Below are 25043 nucleotides of genomic sequence, written 5' to 3'. Positions count from 1 at the left end.
ATTTCTTTTTCTTAGAGTCTCCTAAAACTGAATGTGGTTCTCTTAGGTTTCTCCCAGTATGTTAGGCAGAATAATCAGCTTTTTTGCACCCTAGTTAATGCAACTCAACCATATTTCTGCTGCTCTATAGGTAATTCCCTTTGAATTCATCTTGCAGATCCTTTCCTGCTGTTAGCTTCTGCACATTTGTTAATTTACAGTGGCCATCAGACTGCAGATGATACAGATACTGGGAATACATCTCACATTACTGGGATATGAAGGCATGACACCCAGTCCTGTTCCCATGAAAGCTGGCGCCAAACCTCCCATAAAATGTGATGAGAACAGGACTGGGCCTCAGAATCTTCATTCCATTCTCCATGATGGCAATTAAAATAACATTAAAATTAGAAACAGAATTAGCAGGTGCCAGACTCTTCTTGTTATCTTCCATCTTCTGTGTTTGGTAAGACGTTTTTCTGATAGTGGTTGCATTCACTGAGTTCATATATACAAAATATGAATGCTTCAGGCTTTTCATAGTGTGGAGCACATATTAAGAAAAATTGAGGACTCTCTCATGTACAGTCTGCCTTTCCATTTGTAATTGCAAAGCACTCCCATGGCAAAACCAGGGCTACATAGATGGCTAAACACTATTTGTGTCCTTTTACCTTTATTTGGTGTGAAGCATATAATCTTTTTCTGAAATGTTAATGACTGACAAGTTATTCCCTTTTTCAGCCCCACCCTGCACTTCAGATAATTCTGCCCTTTGGGAAAACACTGATATCAAGCACACTTCCTTCAGAAATGAAGTTGGATCTGTGTAAGTAATTTAATCAGAATTTTCAATTGGTGTCATTACAGTGATATAATTATCGTGTGTCAGTTTGTGCTAATAAATACAAGAAATAAAACCCCAAAAGTTTTGCAAGATTATTTATGCAAGCAGTTTAATCTCAAACTGAGAAACAAACACAAAATCAGATGTGGAGCCATTTTGATGTGTTTGCATGCAGGGCAGAATTGTGTGCATTGTGAGATGCTCATCATGATGCAGTCATAAAAGGCAGAACTGTTTATGCACTGGGAGGTAGCTGAGATCTCTTTTCCACATTTGGAAATCTGAAGAAAATTTTGTCTTCCTCTGTCTTAATCCAGTAGGTTTCCTTCCTCTGCATTTCAAGTTACAGAGCTGTGCTGAAGGACCCAGGACAACTTCTAACATGCCAACACATAGTTAACATTAGTACAGGGAGCTGGAAAGTCGGTATCCTACACACTTAACCTTAGAGATACATGTTAACAAAAAGCCCTGTCCCTCCCATGCATGCTAAGAATACCATCAGCAAATGTCACTACAGTATGTTCAGGAGTTGAAAATTGTCCAGATAAATCATGTTGGTAATTATGTTCTGTGTCTCTGGGCAGGAGTGGTTGAATAGCCCTAATTTGGAAAGTATTTGTTAGTCTCTTCTGAAAGAAGGTCAACTTCCAAGAAACAAGAGTGGCCTCATGAGGGGCATCTTGTAGAGGCCACATTTCAAAGGCTAGGTCAGGGTATTGTTGGTGTGTTGTGGGTTCTATGTTATGGGTTCTGCATAGGTCATAGAAAATTAATGAATATAGATAACAGCAGAATTTGGACAAAGGAGTTTAACCATTTTTATCTACATCTACTTTTTTTTTTACAGCCAGTAAGAGACATGAATTTGGGAAAGAATATATAAATACAAAGCTATATAAACACACAAGTTGTCCATTTGCCTTACTGGCTCAGTCAGCCAGAGTAAATATATATAACCCTCTACTTCAGCTACTTCACTGTCACAGGATCCAGACTCACTGCTAAAAAAATGGTCTTCCTCCAAGATTTGCCTTTTATTTTCTACTCCAACCTTTTTTTTTTTTTTTGAAAAGCATTTACAATGTTTTATGCAGTTGTGCAAAGATCGTGAACCATGTTCTGCTGGACAGAGGCTCTGTAAATTAACCCTTATAAATGTGAGCTGATAAAGGCCTACAGGATTTAGCCTTAGAAACACAGTGAGTGTGGGAACTTAAATGCAGCGCAGGAGTCAAAATTAATTAGCTGCTAAGTTCTCAAATGACTTGGCTCCTTCAAATGTTTTGCTCTCTATGACTGTTTAGAACCTCCATAATTCCATAGTGTCACTGCTTTCATATATTCTTTATGCTCTTTTATACACTTCAGCTGTGGAAAGCCATGGTTTCTATTGGCAAAAAGGATGATTGTGGTTAAAGTGTTTTTATGGACCTTTGACTTCCCCATCACTTGGTAACTGCAGCTCCATATTCACTTTCAGAGGTATAATTAGTCATGAGAAAATAGCTTCAAGTGTAATTCATTACATTGACATTTTCACTTTATAAATGATCATGTCTGAGAAATGCTGTCATTTACCTTCCTATTGGAAGTGTCACAACTAATGTCAATCTTCAGAGCTCCACGTATACATTTTCCTTGATGCTTCCGAGGTGCTGAGGGTCTGACATTGATGTTTCCATAAATCCACAAGATCATTCACAAGGACCATGGAATAAGCAGGTTACCTACCTACATGTTTGCAGAAACAAGCCTTAATGAGTAAATGGCATCAATCTCAAGCCCATGTGGTAGAAATGCACAGTATCAATGCTGTCCTCATGTGCCAAATATTCCTTAATATCTTTGGCCAGAGTGGAAAAATGGCTTTCTGCTGGTACAGAATGGAAACCTCAGCAGTAATTCACATTTTTCCTCATGAAATAAAGGAAATATTCTCCATTAATTTGCTGCCCACTCCCAGACTTCCAACTTGAAAAAGGAGCAGGCTCTCCCAAACTTCCAATGTCTCCCCAGACAACTGGGCCAAGGATCCTATATTGTCTTTATCCTAAGGGATGTTGGCCTTCCAAAACATGGCAAGGGCTTTTCATTTACTGGCTATTTAAAAGAAATAATTCACATTACATTCCTCCTTACCTCCCTTGCACAGTAGCAATGAAATGAGAGAGCATATAAAAGCTTGCCTTGAAAACATTATGTTTAACTGTGATGAGGTCCATGGAACTCCAGGGGGTCTCATGGCTCATATCCTCCCAAGTTCTTTGTCTCTGCTCCCACACATCCTGCTGCTTCTCACTTGGGGTGTGTCACTGCTCTTTGCACCTTCTAGGCCAAGAGCGGGATTTTTTCCTTGTTCTCACAAGCATTTTGATTATCTAAGCAGTTCAGCAAGCAGTGGCAAAATAACAATGAATTTCCATGAGTTACTCCAAATGGATTGTGACTTTGATTTAATGATTTGCAACAATGGAGTGCAAGATTTTGCTATGTCAGCTACTGGATTAGAGCAGGAGTCATTCCCAGCACATGCCCACAGGAGCATCTCCAATGCAAAAAATGCTTTAATCACTCCTCACGCAAGCTGAGTAAACGTGACTCTGCAACATGAGCAGAAAGCCAGCAGCATTTTCCTGCTCAAGCACATTGTCCCCAGCCCCAGCACTTGCCTGACTTCTGAAAGAATTAAGTTATGGAGAAGGAGTGACTAAAGAAGCTCTTGACAAACCTCCTCTCTTCCTTACAGGAGAGAATCACTAAGTTAGTGATTTCTGGCAGTCACTGCAGAAAGAGAAAGGAGGAAAGGATTTTTCCAGCTTTCATGCCTTCTGTGTTAACTCTCAGTTCCCATCAATTGCAGCCACTGAGATAATCTTTCCTCTAGTGCCAGAATCCCCAGATGGGTAAATCAAGGTAGTTCAGCCAGTTTTGTCAGAATAGTCCCAGTTCAAATCAGAGCCTTTCTTTAATTTGGTCAGGTACAACTCATACCTCATGGCTGTATGAGATCCTACCTGAAGAAGTGAGAAATATATCCTTTGCCCCACAGGACATAATTACAGTAATCCCATGGGGTGTCCCTCTATCCGCTGAAGCGTATGGGCTGCTGTGAGAGACATGGTGCTGAGATCAGCCAGCTACTCTTAGCACCTTGCTGAGCCCACTGCCCTAGGAGTTTTCATTCAGCCAACACTATTGCCTTTCAGTGGCCAGTGAGTGCCTCTCGTCTAATTCCTGCTCAGCGGAATGGGATGGTCTCTGCTTAGCCAGCATCTCCCATCAGAGCTCCAGTTGGGATTACACCTAGGGACAGCCTATCCCATCAGAAACCACTCCAGGCCACAGCTGCTCCTGGGTAACCATGGGCTAACATGCCAACCTGCTCCCCCTGCCCAGATGCCCATCCAACCCTCTCCCCTCTTCTTCACCAGTGTGGCCAGAGAGACGTCAGCTGAGTGGGCAGAGGTTGGGCAATGCAGGACAGTCATACCCTCTGCTTTGCCTGGTTTGACATGATGACATTATTTTCTGGGGCAGCAGGAAGATCCAGGGAGCACCTGTGGTTCATGAGGGATGTAATCTCCAATTTTTTCTGCTGCTTTGGGTGCATGTCTGTGTGGTAATCTGCAGTGTGGGGATTACCAAAACTGACTCAGGTCAGGGAAGCCTTGTCCCATGATGCTTAAAGGTCCCCACTGAGTCTGTGCTAGACACGTTTGTGTTACAGGAGAACCTCTTTCTTCACCATCCAGCAAACCAGTTTTTCTCCTAAGGGAGGACTCTTACCATTTATCCCAACCTACTCCCAAGCAATGAATGGACTCCTGCTTACCTTGTCCTGACAGTCATCCTCTTTGTCACCATCCCCTTTGTGCACTGGCTAACATCTCGGAAATTCTGGCACTCAGCAGTTTGGATGTTTTGGATTGGTTTTAGTGGATGAGATAACACAGCCTGACTATGATCTCCTATGGCTGCAAACCTCCAGCTTCATGGGTGTCCCTCCGCTGTGGGATCTTTCTGCCTTGCTGTGTAGAGCGAAGAAGGGAGGTCACCCTTTGGAAACTGCCTTCTGTTCTTCCTTCCTTAACTGCATGCAGCAAAATTGTTGTCCTTCCACCATGGTCAAGATGTGCTGTGGCTGCAGGGGAGGAAAGATTTGCCTCTTAGCCACGAAACCAGATATGCTTTGGTTGTAGATTATTCTCCACCTAGTGAAAACAGTGAGGAATTTTGTTTTGGACTATGGAGTTCAGCTTCTCTGTACAAGATTTTCAGCCACTCATCTTGGCTGGGATTGGAGGGATAGGAGAGACCATCAACTGAATGGAATCACCAAAGTGCTCCTGACATAAAACATGGGACAAAATCCATGTGAAAGCCAAGTGAAAGGCAGACACAAAGAAATGTTATGCCGTGCTTTGGTTATCTATGTGGTCTTCTGCCACAGGATAGGAAGACTAGAAAGAAGGGACAGGCGAGTATGAAATTGGATTGGAAACCATCAACTGTGTAACCAAAATGGACACTTAATAATGTGTAGAAGAGCTGACTCAGATTTTGATGCTGTCTTTTAATTTAGGATCGATGCCTGTGTAGATTACGTGGCACATTTTGCCAGATGAGTTCTCATAGAATATAGATGTCAATAGAGCAGATAATTATTTTTATTTTGTGCCAAGCCAAAAGCCACTTTATGGAAAGGTTTTAAATGCAAGATTAACAAAATTATTCAAATGCAGAAATGAGAACAGGAAGGTTGATCGGTGTGTAAAGGATGATTCACATCTAACTCAGACTGCTTCCTTTTTTATGTGAGTCGCTTTAAATTTAACAAAGAAAATCCTCTAACAGTAGTTTTCAACCTGGGCAGGCAAAGGCTTCAGCTATTGAAAAAAACAGTGGTCTCCTGCACAGAAAGAATATGCAAATAGTCCCCAGTGGGAATTTTGGAGGGCAAGATCTGCTGACACTTAGCCACATCCCTGTTCTAGTGTTTCCTCCTTCTGTCTCCCTGCAGAAGATGGGGCTGCTGAAAGCAAGCTCTTTTCTGGGCTGTTTTCCTGTGCCCCAGGGCTGATGCATTGCTCTGAGGTGCTCAGGGTATGAGGGGGAAGCAGAAGTCTTTTAGCTCTTCACGAGCATAAACATTTCTGTTTAACGTCCAGAATCCCTCTTCCCTCAGGGGAAACTGCTGCTTGTTTCTCTTTTTCCAGTGGATGTGAGAGCAGGCCTGTTATTACTGGCACTCCCTTCCCACAGATGCATTTTTCTTGGTTTAAGAGATTCTGAATTTTTAAAAGGGAAATGTGAGGTGTTTTTCTTAAACCTTCTTTATTTTATGTGAACAGAGGAGTTTTCTGCATACATTTTATATCATCAGGGCCTTGGACCTGAGTGACTTCTTCTTTACCCAGTACTTCATATACAACTCTATTCTTTCTTCAGTCATGAAATAACCACACCAATGAGAAAACAAAAGTCATTGCCTACCTATAAAACAAATAGTAAATCTGCAAAACCAGAGTACAAAGCGGAGCTAAATAGCTGCTCTTTCCCTCTTTTTATGAGAGATGAGTCTTGCACATAAAATCCACATCCCAACTGTAAGCAGGAAGGAGAGCTGTAATGCACAAACATCTAGAGGATTTGGGGTTGTCAGGTGCTTCTGTGATGTTTCCCAGCATGGATCATGCCCTACCAGGACAATCCTTATCCAGCGGCCCAAGACCTGGCTGCTGCAAGCACTTGAGAGTCCCACCTTCAGGAGAGACTCTGCCTTCTTCTGGGGTGCAGAGCCATGGCTGACACAGGCAGCTGCTGGGTCAGCAAAAGGACTGAAATTTGGGCCTCCAAAACCTGTGCCATGGACCATGCCACAAGCTACACAGGAGTAGAAAATATTTTCTCATCTTGATGGTTTGCTACTTAGAGTCACACTCTGTCAAATAGTGCCAAGACCTACCTTTCCACTTCTACTATTCCCTCAAGGAGCCTATTTTATTTTCCCTTTCTTCCATTTAAAAAAAATTGTCCTGAAACAGCCTTACTGAAGTGGCTACAATCCAACTAAAGCCCAAGCTCTGAAACAGATTTTCCCCCCATCTTTGAGGACATTTGGGTCCTCCCTATGCTAAGCACTGGGGCTCTGAGTCCATCTCATCAGCAGGTAGTGGAGCTCAGAGGGGGAATTGGACCAGCTTTTGTTTCACATGCCTCTGTGCCTTTGTGGTGACACAGATCATCTGCCATGTATTGAGCCCACTGGCAATAGAGGGGTCTTCCAAACCCTTTTGGGAAATCATACATCCACTTGAGCTTCCCTGCTGAGTTTCCCAGCCTAACCCCAGACAACAGGTGTTCCCTGGGACTTTTCCTCGAGGGACCCTGTGGCATGAAGCATGAAGGAGTTTTGAGAAAGAAAACTTTACATTAGCTACTTATGTGTGACCTTGATCTGTCCTCTTTCCTCTTTCCAAAGTCAGGGTGGTATTTTAACCTTGGCATTGGCTGGCTGGAGCTGGTGGTGTCACTCAGCTTGTACCTACAGGCTTCCAGACTGCTCTGGAGCACTCCAAACTTTCATCCACAGCTCTTGTCCTGCTGGTCATAATCTCCCAAGGTAAAACCTTGCTACAGAGTGCCTGGATCCCTGTGGGCCGGGTGGAAAGATTGCACTAATTGAAGGAATAATGGCACACATCAGACATACACATAGTGAGGAGGGAGCAAAGGAATTTACTGCAGAAAACAAATCCTAACAAGTATGGGATACTAGTTTTAAGTAGTATTTCATACATTACTTAGTGTTCAAGGGCAAAATTTATGCCTCTCAAGATACTTTCCTAAGCTTGCAATGCATGGCATTTGCAACAGAGTAAATAGGTACATGTTAACACTTTTCATGTCCACAAAGATGTCTCTGTAACCCATACCACATCAGACATTCACAAGGCAACAGCATGATATGGGAATACATTTTAGTGTTGTAAAGATTCCAGAGGAGACCCATTCCTGCTCTCCCTCCCAGAGGGGTCCAGGCTGCCATTACAACCACATTGAGCAAGAAGCAGGTGGAAATGTGCATTAACCCCTTAATTAAGTGCTGAGATGGCAGTCACAAGTCAGGGTGTATCCAGAACAGCCAGATGAACAACTGCAAAGAGCAGGAATCCCATTTGAACCCACAGGGCTGTGGACAGTACCTGTGGTAACAGCACTGAGTTTAGATGCAGCTTTCCATTTCTGGAACTTAAAGAAACTGATGGTGATTAACCAGCTAAATCTGCCATCAGGAGGCAGAAATTTCTGTTTTGGAGCATGGAGGAGTCAACTTGAGTGCCCTAACATCAAGCAGCTGTCAGTGCAGGACAAGGAGACAGACTTAAGGGCACCTTTGCCAGAAGACTGCTCTGGTTTTATCACAATTCCTTTTCTTTGTTTCCCAGTTACAAGAAAAGTGTAACTATAAATTCTGCTGCTGTCTGTCCTGGAGGTGTGTGCACAGGAAATCAGGTGGGTTTATCCCATCTGCCAATGCTCACACACAGAGATGGCAGTAGATGGTGATGGTCGACGCAGCTGTTGTTTTTAGCATCTTCTCCATAACCTCCTACCAGGACACCAGGGGGACAAATGACATTGCCAGCCATCCCCACAGAGTTTGGTAGAAGAGCACAAGGTCACTGAGCTGCTCTGCCTAGTCATGGCCACAGGAGTAGTCAAGGTTGTTCTCTCATACAAGGAATGAAGGGTCCCAAGGCAGAAGTGTTCCTTGGCCCAATGGGTTGCTTTGGCAGGTGAATGGTACTTGGGTTGCTGGTGCTGCAACACCTCAGCTCAGCAATCTCAGCCATCCCCTGTTGATCATAGCCAAGACAGCATCCCATAAGAAGAAACTCTGTGAAAAAGTTAATGGATGTCCAGAAGAACAGTAGAAATGTAGAAACATTATCTAGAATTGGACTTTCAACATTCATGGCTCATCACAATCCAAATTTTCTTGGGATCCTCACCACCAACCTCTCTCAGCATTAGCAGGAGCTAAATGTATGGGAAAGAAAAAAGCAAAGTATCTCAAAGAATCAAATTGCCATGCCAACTAGAAGGCAAATATATGTCACGAGATAAATCTCCTTGTATAGAACAATGTGCAAAAGTGAAACCAATTCATTTTCTAACAAACATCAGTGCAAATTTCAAACAACACTGAGTTTTCATCTTTAGTTCTTTTCTCCTCCTTTTATTCTTTCTTCCCCGTTTTCCCATCTTAATTTCATTTTGGTAAATATTTCTCCCTGTTGCTCAGATAACCGTATCTGATTGCAGAGACTTGAAGCGTAACCGATGATGAAAGACGACCTGAGGGATATCGGAGTGCACACACCACAGGGGTGTGGACATAAATCCCTGAAATATGCTAGCAGTATGACCAAAGTCGTTCTACCTGTAGGTTAAGTCAAGAACTTGTCTGATGGTTGCACACACAGGATTAGACAAAATCCATCCTTCATGCTTGTTAAAAATCCACCAGGACTGTGGGCTTGAGATGGAGCTGAGCCTACAGGGTGAGGGGGTGAAGGGGAGCCTCATGTGTCTTTTGACACAAAATTTGATGGTGACCCTCTATCCTAATGGTGCACTCCCAGCTGGGAGAGTGGGAACAGAGGGTTAACTCTACCAGCCAGGACCAGGGGTTTTGCCCCAGGTGGGCTTTTCAGCTCACTGTTGCAGCAGGTCCTCCTGCACCAGGCTCACGGGCACCTCTGCCTCTTCGTGGCAGGCTTCAGTGTCACTTGTAGCTCAAGGTCACTGCTGGGCGCTGGTGGCAGTGGGGGAGGTGGCTGCCCCTGGCAGCAGCCAGCCCTCCAGGGGGTTACATAAAGGCAGTGGAACACGTCTGCTCCGGGCACAGGCAGTGAGGCATGTGGTGAGTGGATGACTAATACCCCCACATTGCCTACTTAGAGCCAGGGTGGCTTAGCTACCTCCTGCTCTGGTGGGTCCCCACAGCACCAATGGGCAGGGAAGAAGGATGACCTCTTCCTGGGGTGGAAGGCAGGTGGAAAAGCCTCCCCTCACTCAAAGATGCTGAGCAGGGTTTGCCCGTTCATACGTGAGGAGAGCTTAAATTTCACAAGAAAGAGATAATCAGAAAATACTGCTGCAGCATACAATCCCACACTTCTTGCACTTCTTCCTCAACACCTGCATACAGAATCTTCTTAGAAATTATTTACAAATACCAAGCAAAGTTGAAGGCACAGCCATGCAATGCTGGTCATTGGTTTGCAGGATTTTATGAGTGCTGACTGATGATAGATACCTTCTTTGAAAAGTCAGGGCTGCTTGTGTCACCTGATGAGTGCAAAGATCTCTACAAACAACACAGGAAAGCAGAAGAGGTCAAATCAAAACCAGCTCCCACAGTGCATTATTAATCCAGCAGATTGTGCATAGTGGAAATAAAGAGTTCTCTTAGAGTAGCCAAATGCTGTAATATAAAGAACTAGTTAAAAAAACCTCCCAAACTATTAACAACAAATAGAAAGTGTTCTTGACAATGAAAGCTTGCATGGTTTTATCCCAGACCTCTGACTCTCAGATGCTGGCAGTATTGGAGCAGTTCCAGGTGTGTGTATCTGCTTTCCCATTGCATGGCTTCTCAAGCCTAGCCCAGGCAGGGTATGTCCTGCCCCACCACAGCTGGGTGTGGACAGGCCCTGATGGAGAGCATCTCTGCCTGGGTATCTTCTGAGTTTGAGAGGCTCAGGTGTCAAAGGAAACTCTCAGTGGAAAACTATGGCCATAGACATGCTATTTTTAGCAGTTGAAAGCTATTTAATGTTTAACCCCTCAGTTCACCTCTCCCTTCAGGTCTGTACCTCTAGCATTAATGCAGCTATTGTTCAAGTGTTTAAACTTTCCTTGTTATCAATCAGCTCAGGAACTGAAAACACTCACATTGTGGATCCATAATATCTTGTTCTCCATCAAGTGTTAAGATGTCATGGGACAGCTGCTGGGTTTTTGCAGACTTTTGGACACATTTTTATGCTGAAATTCTTTATGCTGAGGCCACTGATTGGGCTGTGCGGCAGGACAGCAGCAGGTATCTGCTGCCAGCAGTGACACAGAGGAGTGCAGGGCTCATCCATCAGAGCCAAGGGAAGGAAGCACTGCTCTAAATGAGGATCTTTGTGCCACAGCAGTGGATATGCACAGAGAGGGAAGATTTTTTTTCCTTACAAGCATGGGGCCACGGCCTTGGCCATGGCTTGCAGCTGGCAGGGAACAAGCAGCTCCTGGCTTAGGAGGAGAGCAGGGAATGGAGGATGACTCACAGCCCTGCCCAGTCCTCCCTTCCTGCCAGCCACAAGTGCTGGGCAGCAGATTTCAGAGAGGAAGAAAAGGACAAAGCCACTCATCATCCACTCCTGTTTCTCCACTGATTCACTCTTTGCTCATCTAGACAGGGCTGAAAATAACAGCATGCAAAAGGAAGGGCAAGAGGTGTGGGCCGCCCAGGTGGGAGGTCTGAGTGTGCCAGAGTGTGTCTGGGATCACCACTGAGCATGGTGTGGGCTGCTCTGGCATGGCAGCAAATTAATCTGAGGACTGGGAAAGGACACACATTATCTTTACTCCTCTTCAAACTGAAGTGAGCATTGATATGATGTGATTTAATAGAGGCTAAAGATGTTTGCCTTAATTAACTGCAGTGTGAGGTCCTGGTCTGGACATGGTACTAGAAGACCTGGACAAAGTGAGAAGCATTCAAGGAGCACAAGAATCAAGAGAATTATACACCAAGGGATTCAAAATGAATAACATGGCTCATTTAGTCCAAGGAAAGAATATTTCCAGAACAGAGATGGAAACAATCCTCTAACATATACGGCCTTCTTGGGAAAATGATTGTTTTATATTATCTGTAGACAAAGACATGAAGAAATCAATTTTTCTTCTGCAACAAAGAGTCCTTTGACAACCCACTAGGGAACATTTCCAAGAGGTACAAGGCGTGGAGTGTGGGGAGAGGCTGGAGGATCCCTTTCCAGAGAGATTTTTCAGGAGTCCTTAGACAAACCTGGGTGTGATGTTTTGCTGCACTGAGTGCCTGTGGTGGGGGTCCAGTAGGGCTCCCTGGCTCTGGGATGTCTCAGTGCAGAGAGGGAATCCAGCAATCCTGTCAGGTCTCCTCCTGGCTTACATTTTGTCGCCTCAATGTGGCATTAAGTACTCTTGGCAAGAGTTGTGACTTGGCTTGAACAAGCCTTTGATAAGATCCATAAAGCTAAACACAGATTACTGTGTTTAGCTTACTCTATAAGAAAGTGTTGAACAGCAAATATGCCCCACTTTCTATGATCTAAACCATGTTAATTCTCTAAGCACAATTCATAACATATCTGGAGCCAACTATTTCCATCTACTTATAGACAGTGTTAAGTGAGCTACTGTTTTAATTTTGCTGAGCCAGCAAGAGATAATACCCCCAGGAAACAATTTAAGTCTGTAAAAAGTAAAATTGACAGTGTAGGTTGCTAAGTGATAATGATTTGCAAAACATAAATACTTACACAAAGGAAGTGATTAATTCAGGACATTCTTTATATATCACTACTATAATCTTTTCAGCTGCAGCCCATTATGTACCCTTATCTCACAACATATTCACTTTGTTTTACAACTAATCCTTTTAATCTGCCCAGTTTTTTCAAATTTACATCTTTTATTTACCCAGCCTTTTGCCTGCTGTAGCCATCCTTACTCCATGGAATGACACCCATTGACCCATCACACACAGGATCAGAGACATTTACACTTGGACACCAAAGAAAGGTACAAACAATGGTTCCAGTACCAGTGTACTGTCCAACACAGGTGGCTGAGCAAATCTCCATTTGTCATCATCCATGGAGGAGTTGGTGGTGCAGAGTCCATCTGCAAACATAGCACCTATCTGTTATTTATTAATTCCTGCGCAACAACATTCTGCCCTTTGCCTTAGATGAACACACTGGAGATGAGAAGCTGTAAATCTAAGGTGAAAGGACTGATGCTTGCAGGAAATGGAGAGTGTTGTCACTAATTTAAATATGTCTGATATTTATACTGTCTTACATGCAGTGACCAAGGAACAGCATTCAGATCTTCCATGGGAATATCGCTCCCAGCCCCTAAATGCCAAATTGCTGCTCATGGAAATGACAAGCACAGGAGCTCCATAACTCCTTAGACCCATTAGTACTTACCTCAGACAATGGCCCGAAGGTTTGCTATTTCTTGAAAAATTGCAATCTTGTTGAAACCTTCATTTTGGTTTATGACGGTTTTGTCATTTTAGTGTCTGCATGACATTGTTTACCCGGTAAAATGCTGCCTCCTGAAGCAGATGCCTCCTGCAAGGAATGTGCATGACCAGCCCATGGCATCCCCAGCTCCCTGCCTGATTGTTGGGGTTGATTGGCTTCTCCTTGCTCACTACTGCCTTTAAAGTGATGTGAATCCGCTGACAGCAACTTTACCAAGGCTGCTTCCAATACTGTCTCCCATCATATCTGTAAGGAAGCATTGAGGTGATCATCCATAAAATCAGGGAAGGGCAGTAAAACCTGCTGGTTGGTATCTATTTACACTCTCCTGGTTTTGCAGATTTTTTCTGATGTTCTAGCAGCCTTTCCCCACTAGTTTCACATCCATGTCCTGTTTCCCTCTTCAGTTCTTTCATCTATCATAGCCTCAGTGTTGACAGTGATTTGGCCTTCCCTGGTTATTTCAACATGCCTCTGTCTTGACTTTATTTCCTATTTCCTTCACATCTTCCTCTTTGTAAAAGTTATGAATATCTGCTCTTGTGATTTCTTCATTGGTTTGTGCAATGGGGATGTCCCAGCAGCCCTGGCTTGCTCATACCCTTCTGGAAATTATTGTATTATGTATTGTTTGCGTAGCTTTACCATGTTTCAAAAATGCCTACCACCACTCTATCTTGGATTGCTTCCTTGAATATTTGTCTTGTTTACAGTAAGTTTGGATTTGGATTTTTTTGTGGTTTCAGTTTGGGTTTTTTTTGCTTCGTACAATGACCTTAAATGCTCCCTAAATGCTCCCTTTGGAAATCACATTCTCAGAGCTAGACTTACTGGGATCAAGTGTCATCCCACCTTTTTCTTCATCTTCCTCTTGGTCTCCTTAGATAAACTAATTTGTGGCTGCATGAGCATGGGGTGTATGCTTGTATTAAGCATTAGGCCATGTTGTATATTTTAATTGTTTCTAATTTGCATGTTTATAGGGATCAAGGATCTCTGATTTGTACTAACGATATCTGCATAATCTCCAAGAGGCGTGTATCAATCCTTTCCTAAAAGAACTCAAAGACCTCTGGAACTGCTCTAAATAACTTGTTCAGTTTCTCAACTTACACTTAGGAAGACTTTTAAAAAAAATCTCTGCTGTGGATCAGACTTGTATTTGCAGCTTGATACTTGTATTTGCAGCTATGGCAAGCTTCATATGACCTTGTAGAAGCTTGAAAAATATTATTTAATTTACTTCATAACCTCATAAGTGAGCCCAAGAGTATAGATAAGTATGTGAAGATGGTCTCCATGCCCACAAAAAGGAACAAAGGTCAAGACCAAGCAAACAGTTAAAATAACTGTCAGCCAAAATCATGGGCATCAGAAGGAGGAGATGTGGGAGGCTGAGCAGCAGGTGATAAATCTGCTGGTCTTGGGTTGGCAGGGGATCGATCCCAGTCGAGATTTTTTAACTTGCCATGCACAGGGCTGAGACCATGGCTTGAGTAAGTGACCTCTGCTAAGGTGCCACCCTCAGATCAGGCTCCTGTGTAGGTCTTGCAGCCATTCCCTCTGCCATCTCCAATCCTCTTCCCCTGGGAGAGTGTGTGACCCAGAGCACTGCTAGCCTCCACCAAGGGAAAAATGGGAATGCAAAGGTGCAGTTGAGCAATAAGTAGGCAACTGGAAAATGAGGGAGACTGTAAGGGACAAACAAGCATGGATTAACAAATTTAGAAATATTGGGTAGTAGTGCAGGAACTGTATAAAGGTACAAATGCTAGCTAGGAGAAGGCACAAAGCAAAAAGAAACCGAGTGGGTCAGGACCGTTGCCTGTCCTCCTGGGCAGTGAAGGGAGATGCTGACACAGAGCTAAGGATCCCCCAGTGCAGCCTCCCTCAGTCTGGGCTGTGCTCAGGGTGTTGTTCAGCCCTGTGCTGTTGTGATGTATATGAGATTATTGCCGCAGGTGAAAACATACTGTCATAAAATTCTCCCCTAATAAATTTCCCTTCATTAAGTCAGCTTGCATTTTAATTGTGGAGACTATACTTTCTCCACCCAGTTACTATGGTTTTCCCAGGTATGTAAACTGGGGATTTTAGCCAGGGGTGGAATTGTGTGAACCGTAGCTGGTTCCATTCCAAACCTTCACAAAAGTAGAAGTGTGTATTAGGCATTTCATAATTTCCTTACAAAAGGAATAAAAAAAGAGGAAGAGCTGTTGCAGATTTGCCATAAGAGCTTTGTCCCGGTAAAATTGTTGGAAATACCACTAAAAAACATGTGAAAATAATGGTTCAAGTTACAGAAATAGAAAGGTCTCCTTGAGAAAACTATGACTAGAAGGACAGTATTTGCCAAACAGGCCTGGAAACAAGCAAAAATGAATCCCATTTCTGGGCGATAGAAAGAATATGAAGTGAGAGCTGGAAGGGATGAGGGCTCAGAAAAGCTACATCAGTGAACACTGGTACATCCAACACACATTGCCTCTGTGGGGTCTCTGCCTCTCAGGGAGGATGCAAGGAGTTGAAAAGGCAACAGGCAGGAGCCAGGGACTGGGAGAGCTTCCCTGTGAGGCTAAAAAATAAATATAATGTCCCGCATTGCAGGGACTGTGCTGACCACAAAAGTCCTGCTTCTACTGCCCTGTGCCTTCCAGATCCAAACATAAAATCCCATGGGCTAAAAATTCTGCCAATAACTTTGTTTTAAGGCTCTCAGAGTAGATGATCACCAATAATCTCAGCAAGAACCAAGCTGACAGATAAATACTGAGTCAGACGTAAAATAGGGAGCAGCTTCATCTTGGAACCTACCATGAGATTAAATTGGAGAAGTCAAATATTGGTGTCAACAGGGAGGATTAGGAAAAGGCTGTGTTTGCACTCCTGCACCTGCAGCACACAGCACTGTCTTGGGAGGAATGTGAGTCAGAGGAGTTTCTGCCAATGAGCTGCTGGGCTGTGCCTGGGGAACTGCAATGAGAATGACCAAAACACACCCTTGAGACGCCAGCCATGATGAAGCAGGGTCCAGATGGCCAGATTCAGAGTTTAGATCCAATCTACTGAGTGGAAATAATCACTATTCATCACAAAGAGTTTGCTTGTAGAGGCTGGAGTGGGAGGTTGGTACAACATCTGGGTAGCAGTTAATCCCCATGTGTAGCTTTGAAATTAAAGATGATCCTCTCAACACCTGAGAAACATCAGTAGTGAAGGGTCACCACAAGCAACTAATGTGGAAAGAGAGGTGGATGGTGAATGGACAATTCAAAGGAAAGCTTAAAAAAGGAAAAAGAAGAAATACAACAAAGTATAGAATATACTCATATGGCTACAAGAGCTTGGAAATCATGCAAAGGATCATAATTTTTTTTTTTTTAATGGCTGCTAAATACAAGGTTTTGCTTCCCTCAGAGAAACTTCTTGAGGAAATGCTCACTAAAAGGATGAGAAGCAACCAGAATAACACCGTTTCAGTGCCACTGTTGAAAACAAGCTCACTGAGTGTTGCCAAAAGTAAGGGACAGCTGTGGTGTTAATGCTAAACAAACCAGTCTTCCCATGGTAACTGGGTTTTAGACAGTTCTGGTCTTTGTGCTTTCCTGCTATAAACAAGGTGATTGTGTGATGTTCTAGAAGTGTCTCAACATTGCTTTAATTAGCCAGCTTACAAATTATCTGGCTTTTAAATTACTCATAAATCATGAGCATAGTCATGTTAAAGCCCTCCTTGTAGGCCCTAACATCCAGTGGTGATCACCTCTACCTTTTAACAAAAATTTCAGAACCTTTGACACAACCACCAGAGGAAGGTCCTGCAACCACACACATCCTGGCAAAAGAGCCCTCGTGCTGCTGAGAGATGAATATTTATGTCATGGAAAGTTCTCCAGCTTTCCTCAGGCTGAAGTCACACCATCAGGTAGAGATGGCAGCTGGCAGTAATCCACATCAGCAAAAATCAGAAAAGCTGCAGCAGGATCACAGAAAAGAGCTTGGACCAGCACAGCACCAGGGCAGATGGATATCAGCTATCACAGGTGAACTATCTTGGAAGGAAAAAAATGATTTTATATGTGAATAGTCCAAGTTTGTTAGCCTGGAAAATGGGTAAATGAGGATGAGCTGTTAAGATCCATTGCCAGCTCTGCAACAGACTGTGGCTGGCTTCCCAGGAGCTGGGCAGACTGGCCTATACAGGCAGTACAGCCAAAAGCCCTTTGCTACAGAAACAGGGCAGCAAGCCATGCTGGAGGCCAGCACAGACTGACCTGGCCTAAGAAACAGAACAAATCCCAGGGCTGTGGGTAGAGCTGCCCACATCGCCTGTTTACTGACCTGCAGCAGCACGGCCAGCAGCAGCGTGCCACAGCAAAGTCCTTCTGGGAATAGGCAAGAAATCACCTGCAGCTCACAGCAGAGGTGGCAGCTGGAAGTTACACTTTGTTCTGCTCTTCACAGGCATAGGGACAGGACTGCCAACAGGGTGGACAAGGCAGTAACTACCCGAGGCTAGTCAGTGGCCACTGTCTGGCCAGTTGTTACAGCACATTTTATGGCAGCACACTCCAGAGGAGTCTGGACTGTAGTTTTTTAAGAGGCTTGAAACCAAAACCTATATTCAGATGCAGGAAGCACTGTATACATAGTGCAACATGCACCTACCTCCCTTTTACTGATGATTAAATATGTTTGCATTAATCTCTACCTACTGGTCTTCCCTTATAATAAACTATCAGGGCACTAAGATCAGATTAAATCTGATTTTATTTGTCATAATATAAATAATACCTGCATCTGCCTAAGAGAAATTGTATCCTCTATTTTTCTCTGCAGTTACATCCTTATTTTTAATGTTTTTTGTTTTGTAAACAACACACTGGAGTAGTATGAGATGTCTCAGCAACTGAAGCTATATTCAGACTTTTGTAATCACCCTTTACTATGCACTGATACAGATACTGATAGAGGGGAGATGATGTTTGTAGTTAACTTTTCTTTCTAAAGAAGGAAAATCAAAAGCAAATGGAAACATTTCTGGTTTGTAGAAGTACAAAATGTGACTTCATGCTATTCCTATTCCATAAAATTCAGTACCACATGGACAACAGGCATGCTCATTTAATGAAATCGCCTGGCTATGCAATGTGCTGTCTGCAGTACCCCGTGTGTTTGAAATGGCACAATTATATCTTTCCATTACTGCATGGCTTTGAGTAATATCAGAAAATCTGGTTTTGTGGTTGCAAGATGTTCTGGAATGTGGAAAACTACGCACCTTGATGACTGCTGCCTTTGTGCCTGGCAATTCCAGAGATATATTTTTAACTGCACAGAAATAATTTCTATATTACTACTAAGGATTTCATATGCAGATTTCACCCCATTAAGTAGGGTTTATTAAAAAAAACAAACAACAAGCTCCACATCAACCATAGCTTGCAGTAAAGCTGACTCATAAACAATAACCTAATTTTTTCAGTAATATCAGAGTCACAGTGAGGATTTTCCAGCCTCATCACTTTCTGCTTGAGCTGCCAAAAAATGCCTCCATTGTATTCCTTAGGAGCATTACCTGTTTAAACAGACCAAGAACAAGTAACCATGGCTTGATGTGGAAAGTAGGTACTGTTTTGGTACTGGAAAAATTAGTGCAAGACCTGATGTTAAAGTTTAAACACATCATGAATGGAAAGAAGGGTTTTCATAGTGCTTTAAATTATAGAGCCTTTTTAATGTTTTCTATTGGAAAACCTTTCTGCTGGGATGACACAGAGGTGTTGGACCCTTGTGGAGGCCTTGAGCAGTCTGTTAAAACTACAACAGTGTCATCATCTAGGCTTAAGCTAAACAGATCAAACATTCAGTTTAGGGCAAATTTACAGCTCTTATTGTATAGAATCTTCTAAAAAAAGTAAGTTCAGCATAAAGCTTTCCTGTATCCACATGAAACTAGGGACTCTTAATTAACTTTTCCATGTTAGACTATATTCTACCCATAGATAAAAGGAAACAAGTTTCTGAATTATTCTGCATCTTACACATCTCTGCTTCTTGTGAAAACATGTGTGAAATGCAAGTAGCTGGAAAGAGTGCACCAAGACACATGTTAAAATCTCCATTTCACACCCACATTCAAGAAGAACTCTCATACACACTGAGTGCTCTTTTATTCCAAGCATCTCTCCATTTAAATATCTAGTGAAGAGCAATCCATCCTTGCAAGCCCATGGAACATTTCTTTGAATATGTTAAGAAAATACGTTGTACTGCTCCATAGAAAACTAGAACACTGCCAGTATCTTATGATCTCCCATTGATAACAGAACCAAGAGGTTTGTTTAGCCTTTCTAGAGAAGAAGGTTCTACCCAAAAAGTTAACTATAACAGATACCAGTCCATAGGTAACTTCCTCTGAGTGATGTGCTCTAAGCTGCACCCCTGCAGCTCTGAATAACATGCTGAAGGAAAGAAACACCTTTCTTTTTTTGAAATCACAGAAAAGTATAGAAAGAAATCCTTGGCTATTGGCTTGGTACATATGAATCCTTACCAAACTGAATGTGAATTTCCCCCTGGGGTCAGTTTTTGTCTTTCCACTCTGCAATAGCACCCGCATGTGCATGCACACACATACTCTCACTGGAGCTTGAGGGAACAGAGCAGATGAGCAGGCACATAGAGCAAACATTCATTTACACTTGTTTGCTCTAAGTAGATCGAAATTAATTTGTTGAAGACTTCCTTTGGGCCTAGTAGGCTGCTGAAAGCAGAAGACCATGTGGTTTTCCTCCTGATACTTCATGTAATTGTAAGGTTCACATCTGCTGGGCTCTTCTTCTCAAGGAGAGCTCCTGTCCTCCGTATCTCCATCCCTGCAACGGCACCACAGTTACAGATTCTCAAAACCCCTTTTGTAACTCCATACTATGGCAATGCAATCCTGACATGGAACTGTACAGACACTGGCAGCAGATCTCATCTTTCAAGAAATTGAGACTGACAATGACATCACTTTGTCTCAAAAGGATTTTTTTCTGTTTTTATACAAGCACTTCTGCTTCCCTAATGAAGCACAGTTCACTCTTTGCCTAAAAGATGGTATGGATAGGATAATACAGTTTAATACCATTCCAATTAGATAATAGTGCAATCAGAAAAATGCTCCCATTTTAACTTTCAAACTTATAATGACTTAACAGATGAATAGGGAAACTACTTCAGAATAGGGAAAGTAAATTAATATAGCTGCTTTGCAAGCTGCAAGCTTCTCCACTACACTCAGAGATTTAGGAAACAGAGGTATTGGAGACTTCCCTTAGAGAAGCAATTGAGTATTTCTGTGCATCTGTCTTTTCTTCCTATCTCACACATAATAGATGGTTTCTTTTTAATTAAATCAAAGGCTTTGGTATAATATATTGGACGCTGCTTCCAATATGCAGCAGTAACTTACAGTAAAATACATGCAATATGGAAAACAATAAATATCAAATTGGTGAAATGGAGAAAAACACAGTGTAACAAGGACTGCCTTCGAAAATTCTATAGGCGAATAAAAAAACCAGGAATTTAAAACAGTGTAATTTACACAATTACAAAATGTAATTGTGTAAAAAAGAAACCACAAGGTAAATTATTCCAAAATATCTCATAGTTTACCATAAAATAGTTACTTGATCATTTAAGTACTGCTCATTCTGTCGACAATCAAACAAAATAAATATTTGACTGGAGCAACATTTCTGATGCAAAATTATCCAGAATCAAATAAAACTTGAAATAGGAAATGCAATCCAGGAGGAAGCTTAGGAGGTCTCTACTGTAAACTCCTGCTCACTGCAAGTCAGCTTTGAGGTCAGACCAGGCTGTTCAGGGCTTCATCCAGTCAGGACTTGAAAACCTCCAGGCTGGAGGACTGTACCACCTCTGTGGACACTCTGTGCCTCTGCCTGACTAATCCTCATGGGGCAAAAATATCTCCTGGAGGCTGGAACTCCTATGCAAATAGCAGTTAAAATACACTTTTTGTCAAGCACCTTCCCCTTGCCCAGCTTACAGCTGTAAGCCTGTGTGGGAGCTGATGCTCCGAGGCGAGATCTGCTGTAACCCTGTGGAGCAGCTGCTCACTCTACAGAACTGCTCTGTCTCTCAAGCATCAATCACACTGGAGCACACAAGTTAATACCTTCCTAATTAAAATATTTTATTAATAAGCAAATAATAAAGGCAGCAGCAAATATTTCATGGCATGATCAAGTTTTAAAAAAAATCTCAGAGTAAACAGAAGCACTGCAAGCTAATTAGTTATGACAATGTCATATGCCCACAAGAAAAACAGGTCAAATCTTGAAAGTAATCAGAACCTTCTTCAGCTTTGTTTGAAATGCAAAACCATACACAAAATGAGGAAATCAACCTCATAATTAATTTACTATTGCCTAGTAAGGCCTCAGGAGTGAGGACTGACTTCTCAGATATCTAAATGCAGGTTGAGCCAGTCACTGTGGCAATAAAAAACAAGAGAAGAAACATGAACATTTTAAGTCTCTGTTGGGATAAAGTAATAATTTGAGCTTACAAATTTTCTGTTCACTCCACTGATTATAAAGAAGCACAAGACAACCTCTGCACTATGCCTCCCATCCTATGTTTTACATCCAGAGATGTGTTCTTGACCCACTTCTTGTGTCAAGCAATACAAATTATCTTATGTCTCTTTTACTGTGTCATAAACACAAATAAGTGGGTTTAGTATGTTCATGCAGATATTTCTGCTAAGCTCAAAACAATAACTAGTAAAGTTACAGCTTTAAAAAACCAGCTTGTTTGTGTACTGTATCCTCTATAAAAACACATGAGAATTAGCAGAATGACAGCTTAAAACTTCTGCATCTGTACTGTGAAGTTAGATGACAAACTAGCACAAATTCAGAACTGCATAACTCAAGCAGGGTGGGTGCAATGCAACGTTTCAAGTTATTCCTACTATCTGCATTAACAGTAATGCCCCAAGGTTCCAGCTAAGATCAAAGTCCAACTATGTTATAGAGTACAGATGTTCATAATAACACTTTGCAGTGGACCAAAACATGCCACTGCAGAACCTCAGGTTGATCCTACTTCTGGGTGTATCCTATCTTTTTCTGTGTGGAGATATTTTATCTCCTGAGGGAAGGGCAGCAGTAAAGCATAAATGCTACATCTATGCCACTGGATCTTTCCCTCTGTAGGGGACCAGAAGAGCAGATCATAGAATCATCAAATGTCTTGGGTTGGAAGGGACCTTAAAGATCATCTAGTTCCAACTCAGATATCTGGGTTCCTTCAGCTACAGCTGAATCTTAAAGAAGCAGATCTTGCTTCGACCAGTGTATAAAACAGATGTGGCAGCAGAGAGGTAAACTGCTTTCTGATCATTTAGAAGGTCATGGAGAAAGCCCACTACACCACACTGTCTCCCAAACCAGCTACTAAATCCAGATCTCTTTCTCACAGACAAGTCATAAAATCGGGCACGTACTTATGCAGCAGCGCCAACAGCCAGCATCAAACATCAGTGAGCAAAGCCATGGGCTCTCAAGTGCGTGGTCTTGAAGACCAAGTAGGTCTCTGGTAAGTCTTGCAGAACCAGGGGGAGGGGATGAAGGGGGAATTCTGCTGTATTTACTCAGATTTAGATCACCATACAGGGACAGAAGTGCCAACGGGAGGGACAGGAGGAGCAGTTCTTTCCCCTACATTGTGAAACAGAACAGACATGAACTGAAGTGACCCTTAACTGCTGCTGAGGTCTCAGCTCACCATCCAGTGAATCCACTTTGTCAATACAACCTTCTCCTATCTGCAGTCACTGCTTTACAAATTAACCTCACTGTCATAGGGACTGGTGGGGGAGGGCTTATTTTATCCAGTGACGAACAGCTGATGTTTGCCTGTTTCAGATCCCTGCGCTAGCAAATATTGCTCAAGTGCTGAATTCCTAAGCAAGGTGAAAAATGCATTATTTAAAACGTGATTGTGTTCCTGCATTGCACAATATTAATGTTGCTAAAGCTACTTAATGCTTACACATCTAATGCATTTATATAGCAATTTGACACATTTTAACTGAACTTTTTAATAATTGTTTCTAGTCATTCATGAATTTGGCAAATTTGGACCAAATGTTTCATTGGTTTCCATGTGCATATATCATTGGTTGCCCATTCAGCCTCCTCTTCTGCATGACTAAAAATTTCAGGTTTTTATGAAGATCTGCTCTTCATTTGGTCTCTCCTGTTAGACAAGGTGCATCTCAGTCAGATTTCATTTGTGTTTTCAGTTTGGCAAGACCAGTGAGACATTCATCTCTCCATTTTCTCCTGGCATCCAGGGCTTTTGGAGCAACTGGAATTTTTTCAGACAGTGCCTGGAAGAGAAAATTTAAGATAACTAAATTTCACATTCTGAGTGAAAAGTTTTTCACCAGCATTTTTTTCCTGCTTTCCCTGTGTCAGACCAAGTCACCATCCACAGAAATTATCATTTAGGCTATCACAAGAAATAGGTCACTCTTTCCATGAGTGACTGGAATGGAACCAACCTGTATGGGAATAAAAATGCTCTCACCTGGATAAGATCATCCTGAATGTGGCAATGTACAGGACTACAGAAACAAGAAAGCATCAGCCTCTTCCCTCATTTTGCTCCACACAGTCACTGTCTTGTCTCTTTGATAACAATCTTTTATTAAGTAGAAAGGAGACAACCTGGCCATTTATGTTGCTGAAAATGTGTTCTGAACCAGATTCTTGGGTGTGGTTCCACATAAATGCAATGAGGGATATCATGTTTATAAAAACATTTGTCTTAAGAATACCAGTTATTATAAAAATGACAGAGGAAGACAGGGAAAAAAGCATTTCTGAGTGCACAGTCAAAGTTGTCTTAGAAGAGACAAGGAAAAAAAAGTTGTTTTGAGAGTGCAGACAGAGACCACAAGGTCGTCTTTGCCAAAACAGGACCTGAGGTCTTAGGCTTAAAAGGCAAGTGTTGAGAAACTGGGTAAAACATGGACCTGCTACCAATGACTGGCAAGCTGCAGTCACTCCACAAAAAAATCAGGGAGGGACAGAGGAGTAAGGTAAGAAATGCTTAATGATTTACTCTAACAGAGGATCCCCTGCAAGCTCATCTTTGGCACCAAAGACTGAAGATAATAAAGACACTGAAACAGATTTTGAAGTGGAATCCAGTCTTTTATAAAGAAAGCCAAACTGTTTCATACCAATTATGAGCTTCTGATTGTGAATGATGCCAAAATTATTATTGATTGTTATTATAAGCAGTCTATATTTTTAAGCATAAAAGAATGTTTTTCCTCAAAATGCATTAACATAAATAGGAACACAACATGATTTATGTATTCCAGGCTGCCTCCATATTTGGAATTAATCTCTGACAGCTGATCAGAAATTATTCAACCCCTACACATATTCTTTAGTGAATCATTTAAAAAGGCACCTTTTGAAAAGGCAGAGTTAGGAAATGACAATACTTCAGTTGATTCCTATGGTCATTCAAAATAACTATGTAGTGACTATAAACAAATTGTGGGCTTAGAAATGTTAATACATAAACTAGATCCCAATCCAGAACAGCACTTAAACACATTTTATCTTTAAACATGCAAGTAATCTTACCAGACTGCTCACATGCTTCCCTTAAACATGTATTTGCACATATGACAAACTGGAACTCTGGTTTGTGTAGTATAAAAAGAACACCCAGAAGAGAAAAAGCTACAGGTTTATGCAGGAAGATGGAGTAGGAGGAAGACACAGGATGAATATCCATGTAGGAAAGGAGGCTAAGAATAATACGATAAGAGGAAAGAAGTGATAAGGAAT

At 42.2% G+C, this 25043-nt stretch overlaps 1 protein-coding gene and 1 long non-coding RNA gene across 3 annotated transcripts in view; one reads left to right on the top strand and one right to left on the bottom strand.

Annotated features, from left to right (window-relative positions):
- LOC135450056 (uncharacterized) overlaps window positions 1-25043 on the top strand; it is a 78571-nt gene that overhangs the window by 6869 nt on the left and 46659 nt on the right. For both annotated transcript variants that reach the window (XR_010440935.1, XR_010440936.1), the window contains exons 2-3: window positions 727-811; window positions 22651-22767. This is a non-coding gene — a long non-coding RNA (uncharacterized LOC135450056). The remainder of the gene's footprint in view (window positions 1-726; window positions 812-22650; window positions 22768-25043) is intronic.
- The window catches only part of CRYL1 (crystallin lambda 1), a 49499-nt gene continuing 46757 nt past the window's right edge, over window positions 22302-25043 (bottom strand). The window contains exon 8 of the mRNA XM_064717680.1: window positions 22302-23563. Within this exon, the coding sequence (XP_064573750.1) occupies window positions 23450-23563 (114 nt within the window). The 3' untranslated portion in view covers window positions 22302-23449. The remainder of the gene's footprint in view (window positions 23564-25043) is intronic.

This window comes from Zonotrichia leucophrys, chromosome 1 (assembly GCF_028769735.1).
Source record: "Zonotrichia leucophrys gambelii isolate GWCS_2022_RI chromosome 1, RI_Zleu_2.0, whole genome shotgun sequence".
In the NCBI taxonomy this organism is placed as follows: Eukaryota; Metazoa; Chordata; class Aves; order Passeriformes; family Passerellidae; genus Zonotrichia; species Zonotrichia leucophrys.
The sequence above is the reverse complement of the archived record's forward strand: the minus strand, read 5'-3'. Positions and strand labels throughout refer to the sequence as shown.